General features: G+C 37.0%; 4 protein-coding genes across 4 annotated transcripts; 2 read left to right on the top strand and 2 right to left on the bottom strand.

Annotated features, from left to right (window-relative positions):
* Positions 1-309: 309 nt before the first annotated feature.
* On the top strand, positions 310-4058 carry LOC118051131 (transmembrane 9 superfamily member 8). The gene is made up of 7 exons (XM_035061684.2): positions 310-519; positions 1429-1593; positions 1678-1787; positions 1887-1995; positions 2081-2193; positions 2291-2444; positions 2733-4058. The coding sequence occupies exons 1-7, from the start codon at positions 409-411 to the stop codon at positions 3888-3890; spliced, it is 1920 nt and encodes a 639-aa protein (XP_034917575.1). The 5' UTR covers positions 310-408; the 3' UTR covers positions 3891-4058.
* A 119-nt stretch (positions 4059-4177) lies between these two features.
* Positions 4178-5797, bottom strand: LOC118051292 (uncharacterized). Its single transcript, XM_035061919.1, has 2 exons — positions 5705-5797; positions 4178-4633 (listed from the first exon to the last, which is right to left on the bottom strand). Exons 1-2 carry the CDS (start codon positions 5795-5797, stop codon positions 4337-4339), a joined length of 390 nt encoding a protein of 129 aa, XP_034917810.1. The 3' UTR covers positions 4178-4336.
* Positions 5798-5825: 28 nt separating this feature from the next.
* Positions 5826-6693, top strand: LOC118051133 (early nodulin-like protein 15). Its single transcript, XM_035061686.2, has 2 exons — positions 5826-6122; positions 6222-6693. Exons 1-2 carry the CDS (start codon positions 5939-5941, stop codon positions 6575-6577), a joined length of 540 nt encoding a protein of 179 aa, XP_034917577.1. The 5' UTR covers positions 5826-5938; the 3' UTR covers positions 6578-6693.
* Positions 6694-6944: 251 nt separating this feature from the next.
* Positions 6945-9730, bottom strand: LOC118051132 (uncharacterized). The gene is made up of 6 exons (XM_035061685.2): positions 9273-9730; positions 9091-9146; positions 8722-8776; positions 8345-8425; positions 7999-8258; positions 6945-7208 (listed from the first exon to the last, which is right to left on the bottom strand). The coding sequence occupies exons 1-5, from the start codon at positions 9478-9480 to the stop codon at positions 8023-8025; spliced, it is 636 nt and encodes a 211-aa protein (XP_034917576.1). The 5' UTR covers positions 9481-9730; the 3' UTR covers positions 6945-7208; positions 7999-8022.
* Positions 9731-10139: the final 409 nt, after the last annotated feature.

The raw sequence follows: 10139 nt of genomic DNA, 5'->3' as shown, positions 1-10139 counted from the left end.
AGTTACGGTTCGAGTCCTCTCAGAACAACTAGAAGTTTGCATAATCGTTAATTTTAGAATCTATAGAATTAGTTAAGGTATGCGCAAGCTGGCCTGAACACCCACATTAATAGTAAAAAAAAAACAATTTGAAAATTAAAAATAATATTACAAAATTGAATAAGTAGATACTCGAGTGGAATATTACTCAATCTATAAGGACCAAAATGAATTCCAACAAAAAAATAAAATTGAAAAAAGCCCAGTCTACCAGATCCAACAGTCCCAAAGCATCGTTTCTTACGAAACAAAATACGTGTTGACCCTCCCGTCCCACCCCTCCCACTTGATAATAATATAAACTCCAAATTTCCACACCAGAGACCAACACAAATCCAGAACCTCTAGATCTATCACCTCCTCCTCTCCATGGCGAGATCTCGATCTCTGCTGTTAACGACCTGTACGATTCTCGCAATCCTAATCCATGGCGCGCACTCCTTCTACCTCCCTGGCGTCGCTCCTCAGGATTTCTTTAACGTCAGCTCTCTCTCTATCTCTCTTTCACTCTTACTGCATGATCTACAAGTTTTTGTTTCAGATCTCATTTTGCGCTTTATTTGTTTGATTTGTGCAAGGAGAATGTGTGATTTGTTAGGTTTCGCGTTGTTCTTTGCGTAGTTATGGCATTTGATTTTAGATTCAGATAGTTACTTATACGACTTGCTTAGAGATTTTGTCGAGTTTTGATTAGGTTTTGTTTAGTTAAGTGTTGTGCTTGGATTCAGTTGCTGAAAATGTTTGATTTTTTTAAGGTTGATTAAGGTGGTTTAGGGATTGATTAAGCTGCAATTTACGTTAATCTTTTTGGGCGTTTGGTTTTACTTGTTTGGCCATTTGGTTCTGACTGAGTGGATAAACAATGAGAAGATGAGTTGAGGTTAGGTATTGATTGCGTTAATCTTGATCAACATTATAATTTTTGCTAGCATATGGGAGCGTGAGATTTGTTGTTGCTTTATGTTATGTTATAGACATTGTGTTTCTTTCTTCGTTTTTGTTTTTCGTTTCTGGTTATATTAAAGAGTTGAAGATGCTATAGCGAATGGTTTGTGTAAGTTGAATTGGAGTGTTACTTTGTGGAGATGGCTTCATATAGAGAAGTTAATGTTGAGTTTGCCAGTTTTTTAGTGTGAGAGCAGCCTATTTCTGACTTCTGTTTCTGGGCTTGGGTTTATGTAATGAGGGAGCTTTAGTATTACTTTTTTTTCTTTTTCTAAATGGTTTTGCTTATGAATTTTGTTGCTCTTGTTGGTTGCGATTGTATGAGACAGTACAGGGATTACATTCTGACTTCTTGCTGAACTAAGTAAGAATCAGTAAGAAATGGCGGGACTTTAATTTTTAATTTTTCAGTTTATTTATTTGTTGTTTTTCCTCTGGTTGCAGGGTGCTGAGTTGACGGTGAAAGTGAACAAATTGACCTCTATAAAGACACAACTCCCGTACTCATACTATACTCTTCCTTTCTGTACCCCATCCAAGATTGTAGACAGTGCAGAGAATCTTGGGGAAGTACTTCGTGGTGACCGCATTGAAAATTCCCCCTACACGGTCAGTTTCATTATGCTGGATAGTTTCTTCTAACTCTTGCACGTACGCTATTATTGCTGACCTTTTGAGTTGGAATTATTGCAGTTTAAAATGGGGGATGCAAAGATGTGCAATGTTCTTTGCCGGAAAACACTTGATGCCAAAACCGCAAAGGCATTTAAAGAGAAGATTGATGATGAGTATCGGGTTAACATGTATGAAACACTCTTTTTAGACATGCAGGAGGCTAGCTACCAAATCTCATGAGAAATATGAAGTTTGTTTTTCTGACTATTCCATCACTCATGTGACAGGATCCTTGATAACCTTCCTCTTGTTGTTCCCATCCAAAGGCCGGATCAGGAATCCCCCCCTGTTTATCAGCTTGGTTATCACGTTGGGCTCAAAGGCCAATACAGTGGGGTATGTTCGTTATTGCACTTAAATTTCTCAGTACTTCTTAATGTGTTGGTTATTTCTGGTGCTCACGTTGTCTGGTTATATGCAGAGCAAAGAAGAAAAGTATTTTATCCACAATCACCTGTCATTCATTGTCAAGTTTCATAAAGATACGCAATCTGATTCTGCAAGGATTGTTGGATTTGAAGTAAAACCATTCAGGTCAGTAATTCAAGGGTCATATGATATTTTTAAAATGGTTTCTTCTTACCTGATTTCATGATTATGTTACTTATTGTTTTTTGTTTTAATATACCAGTGTTAAACATGCATATGAAGGGAAGTGGAGTGATGAGAATCCTCGTTTAACAACTTGTGACCCCCACACAAGACATACTGTCGTTAATTCTAACACTCCCCAAGAAGTTGAAGACAAAGCTGAAATCATTTTCACATATGATGTTGAATTCCAGGTGAGATCATGCACACGACTATATAGCTTACATTTAAGTTTCTATTTCTCTTTTGTTTTTATTCTAAGATAGTCAACTTACATCATCATTATCTGTTACATGATAAGCAGCTAACAGAATCATCAGTTTTGGTCCCTACAGACAAACTATTATCCAGCGAGTCTCATTTGTGAATTTATTTAATTACTACTTCATTCATTTATCACATGGGCAGAAAACAGTGAAATTATCATACGTGCTCATGAGTGAGTTCTCACTCTTATATTTTTCTCTCGGTTCAACTCTCAGGAAAGCGATGTGAAGTGGGCCTCCAGATGGGATGCCTATCTCTTAATGACTGATGACCAAATTCACTGGTTCTCAATTGTCAATTCATTGATGATTGTCCTCTTCCTCTCGGGGATGGTGGCCATGATCATGCTACGGACCCTTTACCGTGATATATCCAAGTACAATGAACTTGAGACCCAGGAAGAAGCTCAAGAAGAGACTGGATGGAAGCTTGTTCATGGAGATGTTTTCAGGCCCCCGTCAAATTCGGACTTGTTGTGTGTCTATGTTGGAACCGGTGTTCAGTTTTTTGGAATGATCCTTGTTACCATGATTTTTGCCATTCTTGGATTCCTTTCCCCTTCAAACAGAGGTGGTCTTATGACAGCCATGCTCTTGCTTTGGGTTTTCATGGGCATTTTTGCTGGCTATGCTTCATCCCGGCTATATAAAATGTTCAAAGGATCAGAATGGAAGAAAATTGCTCTCAGGACTGCAGTCATGTTCCCAGGGATCGTCTCTGCCATTTTCTTTGTCTTGAATGCTCTCATCTGGGGCCAGAAATCATCTGGCGCTGTGCCATTTGGAACGATGTTTGCTCTGGTATTCTTATGGTTTGGAATTTCAGTTCCGCTAGTGTTTGTTGGAAGTTATATTGGATCCAAGAAGCCAGCAATTGAGGACCCTGTGAAGACAAATAAAATACCAAGACAAATCCCAGAGCAAGCATGGTACATGAACCCAGCCTTCTCAATTCTAATTGGAGGAATTCTTCCATTTGGAGCTGTTTTCATCGAGCTGTTCTTCATTCTCACCTCGATCTGGCTGAATCAATTCTACTACATCTTTGGTTTCCTGTTCCTCGTTTTTGCAATCCTCATTGTCACTTGTGCTGAAATAACCATCGTGCTCTGCTACTTCCAGTTATGCAGTGAGGACTATCTCTGGTGGTGGAGATCTTACCTCACATCTGGTTCCTCAGCGCTTTACCTCTTCCTTTATGCCACATTCTACTTCTTCACAAAGCTTGAGATAACCAAGCTGGTTTCAGGGGCATTATACTTCGGTTACATGCTAATTGCATCGTACGCCTTCTTCGTACTAACTGGCACAATCGGATTTTATGCATGCTTCTGGTTCACAAGGCTCATCTATTCTTCAGTGAAAATTGATTAGCTCAAGCAGACAGGGTAAGATTCAAAATTAGTAGATAAAATTATGCTTTCATATGTTAGCCAATTTGCACATTTTTGGATTGAGACTCCATGACTTTGATGTTATAGTTCTTTTATTGTATCTGTTTTAAGAATCACTGCCCTTTTAAATATATAGATTCTTGACCGAGCTTGTGATTCTTACTTTTGATCATCTTCTTCATAGTGTTTAACTAGCTAGCTAGCTAATATCTGTTTAGCACACCAAAATTTCCTAAAACGCAGCTGCAAAAACAAAAATGCACTTGGTAATGGATACAATTTATAATGGCTATATTCTCCCTCTTGATGATAAAAAAGAAAAGAAAAGAGGAGATTAGCAGAACAGAAAGCAACTAATCAGCATTTCAAATATGAACTACATCCCTCCCCAGACTACAAACAGGAGGAACAAACAATCACAACCTTCTACTCCCTAGGATGAGTGTCCTTAGGGTCGGCGGCACCGGTAGCTACCTTGGCGACATCACTGGCGCTAGCTTCAGGTTTTTTCTTGGCATACAACACCATATACCCTATAGCTGCGGTGATCCCAAACCCAGTAACTGCCATGGTAGCTGTGCTGAAGGGCAGCTTGCGCCTCTGGTGCAAAACCTCACCCGAGTTGTTCCCTGGTGGCCTCTTGAATCCTTCTGCACCTGTTCTTCTCACTTCTTCAGTGCTCATCTTGTGGGTAACTGCGTCTTCCCCCCCAGCTTCAATTCCCTTTCAAAATTTATACCCCAAGACATAAGTAACAATGGTTGCCACGTTCGACGTGAAGGTTTAGTCCTTGAACACGTAGCAATTGCATGCAAGAGGCTCATAGCAACCGCGACAAGTGGAGTAGAGATGGCTTGTATTTGAATATCTGGCCGTTTGCGTAAAGAACCTTTAATATGGGTATGTTAAGCTGGATACCAGGCCCAGTCCAATTAACTGGTGATTTGGGCTAGACAATCGAAACCAAGAGATGGGCTTTAATAGTAATGGGCTGTCAAGGTAGGTCCGTTTTCATTGGCATCTTTAGAGCATGTTTGAGTGAGAGGTATGGTAACTTGTTCATCGAGAGCTTAGACCAAGCTATTATTTTTTTTGAACTATTTTAGACTTGATCAAACTCAGGTAACTAGATAAATTAACTTATCATCTAATTGACCCGATGGTTTTTTTTTTTAATTCAAATTAATTATCGTTTCAATATTTTAATCCATAAAAATAATATCATTTAAAATTAAGTTGATTTAATATAATGATTTAGTAATAGATTTAATATAATGATATGATTATTGATTCGATGATTTAGTAATAGAGGCTTTTAACTAGTTTGACAACAATTATGTGAATTATATAAAATAAAATGTAATGACAAATCAACAAGTTATTAAATAACTTATATTTTTATATAATACTTTCAGGTATTTATAATAAATCTTGTTCCAAATAAAAAAGATATGGATTAATTGTGATTTTTAAAAATGAATTTTAACAAGTGACTTGAAAGAATCTATAGCCAAATCTCTTATTATTATTTTTATTATTATTATTATTTATAACACAAGCTACGAAAAATAGAGAACAAACTTATTATCTCTATCAACTCTCAAAGTTTTCAAGCTAGTGCAATGAACTCCATTGAGCTCTATCCTTTGTGCATTCAATATTATTTTTCTTGGAGCAAAATAACACTAAAAAAAAAATTCAAATTACACCAAATTTGTACATATTTTTGTTTAAACAAAAAAAAAGTTAAATAGATAGATTTCCACTTCTTTTGACCGTTCAAGATTCTGTCACCTTATCACCTCTTTTCAGTAACGGACAAAATGGCCCCACACTGTCCCGGGTTGCCCTCCATTGATTTCCTTCGCACCAACGGCTAGTTTTCATTTCCCCTTATAAATACATAAAAAACGCTTTTGCCTTGTGCAATTCGCAAGTTACAATTCTTTCCATAGCACTCTCTTCCAAAACTTGCAAAATCCTCACCTTTTTGCCCTCTTCCTCCAACTTTATAAGTTCTCAACATCCATGGCTTCCTTTCACAGAGCTGTAGTGTTTTCTTTGGTGCTAATGTCTTTGCTTTGGGGCTCGTCACAAGCTAAAGATGTGTTGGTTGGTGGCAAAACAGATGCATGGAAAATCCCATCTTCAGAATCTGATTCTCTTAACAAATGGGCTGGAAAAGCCCGTTTTCTCATTGGCGATTCTCTAGGTATATCTCTCGTTTTTTAATCTTAGTGTGTTGAAATATGATCTGGGTTTCAGTTACTTTAGTCTCATTGTCTAAATCAACTTTTTTATTTTTTGACAGTGTGGAAGTACGATGGCCAGAAAGATTCAGTCTTGCAAGTGACTAAGGAGGCTTATGCTGCCTGCAACACTACAAACCCTATTGAGGAATACAAGGATGGAAACACCAAGGTGAAGCTTGACAAATCAGGGCCATTCTACTTCATCAGTGGAGCTGAGGGTCACTGTGAGAAAGGACAGAAAATTGTTGTGGTGGTTCTGTCTCAGAAGCACACGCAAGTAGGAAACTACGTAGGATCTCCTGCTCCTTCTCCGGTTGAGTTTGAGGTTCCTGCTGTGGCTCCAACAAGCAGTGCTTCAAACTTGAAAGGTGGCTTATTGGTGGCTGTGGGGGTTTTGGTTCTGGGGTTGTTCTGATGTAAAGGTTCATTGTGCTGGGCTTGATTTGTTCATTCATTTGATTATAGTAATTCATTTATTCATACTTGGACCTTCCAATTTCTTAATAGACGAATGCCTACTTTTCTGAATTATTGATGAATCCAATATATTGATCCTTGGGCATACTTTCTGCCAAAAAAAAGAAAAGCACTCTGAGTTCTGAGAGATGAGATCCCTTTGTTTTCACGAGCTTCATTAAGGCGCAAGGATTAACTTTCTGTCAACGAAGGTCATATTTTTTCAGAACATCACCGAGGCCGTTGACAAAATAAGCAGGCTAAAAATGACGGTCCTATGAAGAATCACAAGCCTCTTAAAAAAAAAAAAAAAAAACCTCGTGGAGTTCAACACAAGAATCAGATCACATGATGGAGTCTTTTTACAACCACAACTCTCTCCCCTAAATTTAAGAGAGATACTGACTGTACTTCCCAATCCAAAAAAAACAGCACATGAGACAAGCGGGGGAGCTCCTGTGGCTTCTAGCGGCGCCACCTGCCATCACGAAACGCTTTTGACAATAACAGATTCATACGCAAAATAGGCCGAAGTTTACAACTTTGCTTGAGGCTGATGACGAACCCTGGCAGATCTTGTCCGTGAAATCCTGTGAGTGTAGGGGGGGAAATAGTTTGAGAACTGGGTTTTCATTAAGTTATAATAGCATCCATTGACTAGAGGAAAATTGAGTTTGGCTAATCAAACAACAGTGTGAGAACTGGAAAGATGCAGAAATTAATGATTTTACCATTCACATCTTTCTGCAACTTCGTTCAGCATTCACATCTATCTCTTTGCAACTATCTTAATTAGATTACATACTTCAACCACAGCTGCAAAGCTTTCTATTTCATGGGCTGTATGAGCCAAATAATGGTACATCTCACGACCAACCACAGCCAGCTTGTCTATTGCTTTCATATAAATTATAAATCATATACAAGTTAATATGTCTTGAAAGACTTCAAAATAGCATATTAACATGTTAAGATTTTATCTCGTTACTCAAAATTTGAGTTTTGTTTTCTTTTCTACTGTCACGGATTACACAGCATATTTCCATAGTTATCTAAATCTCAAATTTAAGATATTAACCATTCGTCGTTGTTTGGGACAAAAGCATTTGCATTTCAACTGGTACTATTTTGTTAATTCAAATAAACAAACCTATCCAGTTACTTCAAACAAAAAGGTGACCTAGAAAGATTCACAGGAAAATCAGGAAGATCACATAATCAAGTTCAATCAAGATAGCCCACATATACCGACATTGACAGCTCCATGCAAACAACTTTCATACTTTTTCAAGAAAAGCAAGGTAAAATAATAGAATATGAGAGGAAAAAAATGAAACTCTGAGGAAAAAGGAACCCTGTTATGGATAAAAACGATCTTACCATATACCAAGATATAGTAGGAAATCAGTCCACAGGATTGTCATCAGATGCCGAGTCAACTTTTATAAGAGGTCCCTTGAAACCATCTGTGTTGCCACCAAAGAGCTCACGGGCAGCCTTTTCAAGAAATTCTTGGGCAGCAGCTTTAACTGATTGTTTTTCGGATGTATCATATTTTCTTTTCTTGTGGGTGCTCCTCTCCACATACTTAATCTTCGACCCTTCTCCTCTACTGATATCCCTCATGCTTTTCCGTTGTTCTGCAAAAAGAAATGTTTAATATAAGAAAATATGAGATCACAACGAAAAAAAAAGTGGCAAAGCACAAAAGTGATTGACTGCCTACCAGGGGTAAGGTCAGGCAATGAATGCTCGATGAAACGGGTTGCAGCCTGGTAATTTAAAGTAGTAGAACGCTGCGACGGTTCTTCAGGAACAAATTCAGACTCAATTAATCAATAAGAGATATGTGAAATGACTAGTATCAACAAGCTTGTTGCAGTTAAAAATTTAAATATGGCAAACAGCTTTCCATCTAGCGCTCATTGTAGTTTCAAAACTTAGACATGGCACTTTCCATCTAACCAAGCTCATAGCAGTTTAAGAACATGAACACGCAACAACTTTCCATCTATGTCAATTGAATTTCCCTAGTCATAGGCAATGACAGTTTGCGACTTGGCATGCATCAATTACAGTGTGATCAGAGGACAAAATAAGTACCTTTACTTATATTGATGAACTGCTCCAGTTTGTCTTGATACAAGCTCAACCTCTCCTAAAAATCACAAATCACCAAATTGCATATATCAGGTAAAACTCATGAACACATCTTGAAGTCATAAGCTTTCTGTCAAATAAATTAATAAACCAACACATGGAAGAAGAAAAAATAAAAACTCCATAAGAAAAAACCCACAGATTTTAACCTCAGAACCAAAACTAAACAAATCAGAGACATCATATAGTAACCCTATCCTGATCCAAAAACCAAGTAAATTACACAGAACCCATCAAATTAAACATCAAAACAAACCCAGAAGCCTAAATTCAGAGATTTAAGGAAAAATTATCGGATACAAGAACACATACAAGCTCTGTCTTAACAGGATGCTCATCAGGGTGAATTCCAGTAGTTCTCAATCTCACTGAAAAAAATCATGAAATTAAACAAAAACAATCAAGAAATCACCAAAATCAATACCGGTCAAACTGAAACAAACTAAATTATTGGTAAAAAAACTGGTCTTGACAGACTGTTCATATATACATACATGCAAAGACAGTAGAAGTAGCCTTAGCAAGCATAAAGAGAGATTGAGCCCTTTGAAGAGGTGGCATTTCATCAAGGACATCAGGGTTCGCAAGAGACAAGAATTCAAGCAAATGGGTCTCCACTAGTTTCAGATTTGCCAAGGTTCTTTCTACTGCTTCGATGGTTGATTCTGGTACTCCTCTACTACTACTGCTGCTGCTTTCCATTTTAGCTTCTCTTTGACAGCAACGAGAGCAACCTTTTTTACAAAGATTTCTCTGTGTGCCTCTTTTTGGTAAGGATTTTGAGGAGGATGTTGTGCTTGGTGAGTCAATGTCCAGGGCTTCTGGGACGGAAGCTGAGAGGTCTATGGCGGCAGGCAGCTGAGGTTCAGAGTGAAGAGTTCTGTTTGTGTTTGGTATTTCACACGTCACTGCCTTTTTCTACTATCGTTTTCACTTCGCTCTCTCTCTCTCTCTCTCTCTCTCTCTCTCTCTCTATATATATATATATATATATATATATATATATATTACTTTCAAGTTAGAAAATAAAATATTTCTATTTATTATATTTTAATAATTTATCTTACAGCTTAATATTTTTTTACAATTTTTTTAGTTATTTAAATTATTATATAATTACAACTCAATACCTAGTTATCTTTAAAAAATAAATAGTATTTCACTTTGTAACAAATAAATAATTACAAATTCTTAAATATATTCACTTCATAAACTGTACAATTTTTTTTTATACAATTTAGATGATTCATCTCAACAAGTATAATTTTATTAATTTTCTATTGATTTAAAGAAGAGAAAATCAATACTTGAATTATAAAAAAAACCTATTTTCAATTATTATAAACTTAAAATGTTTATAT

Source organism: Populus alba, chromosome 18, assembly GCF_005239225.2.
Source record: "Populus alba chromosome 18, ASM523922v2, whole genome shotgun sequence".
Taxonomy (NCBI): Eukaryota; Viridiplantae; Streptophyta; class Magnoliopsida; order Malpighiales; family Salicaceae; genus Populus; species Populus alba.
This window is presented reverse-complemented; position numbering and strand designations above follow the sequence as displayed.

What these genes read in the sequence shown, in the direction of transcription:
- LOC118051132 (XM_035061685.2), bottom strand. Translation starts at nt 9,480, where the DNA reads ATGGAAAGCAGCAGCAGTAGTAGTAGAGGAGTACCAGAATCAACCATC. An exon ending in TACTTCTACTGTCTTTGCAT is followed by an intron (nt 9,147 to 9,272) that starts GTATGTATATAT and finishes GATTTTTTTCAG; the next exon opens with TGAGATTGAGAACTACTGGA. An exon ending in ATTGCCTGACCTTACCCCTG is followed by an intron (nt 8,259 to 8,344) that starts GTAGGCAGTCAA and finishes TTCTTTTTGCAG; the next exon opens with AACAACGGAAAAGCATGAGG.
- LOC118051133 (XM_035061686.2), top strand. Translation starts at nt 5,939, where the DNA reads ATGGCTTCCTTTCACAGAGCTGTAGTGTTTTCTTTGGTGCTAATGTCT. An exon ending in TCTCATTGGCGATTCTCTAG is followed by an intron (nt 6,123 to 6,221) that starts GTATATCTCTCG and finishes ATTTTTTGACAG; the next exon opens with TGTGGAAGTACGATGGCCAG.
- LOC118051292 (XM_035061919.1), bottom strand. Translation starts at nt 5,797, where the DNA reads ATGAAAACTAGCCGTTGGTGCGAAGGAAATCAATGGAGGGCAACCCGG. An exon ending in TACTGAAAAGAGGTGATAAG is followed by an intron (nt 4,634 to 5,704) that starts GTGACAGAATCT and finishes AAATTTTGAAAG; the next exon opens with GGAATTGAAGCTGGGGGGGA.
- LOC118051131 (XM_035061684.2), top strand. Translation starts at nt 409, where the DNA reads ATGGCGAGATCTCGATCTCTGCTGTTAACGACCTGTACGATTCTCGCA. An exon ending in GATGAGTATCGGGTTAACAT is followed by an intron (nt 1,788 to 1,886) that starts GTATGAAACACT and finishes CTCATGTGACAG; the next exon opens with GATCCTTGATAACCTTCCTC. An exon ending in TCAAAGGCCAATACAGTGGG is followed by an intron (nt 1,996 to 2,080) that starts GTATGTTCGTTA and finishes GGTTATATGCAG; the next exon opens with AGCAAAGAAGAAAAGTATTT.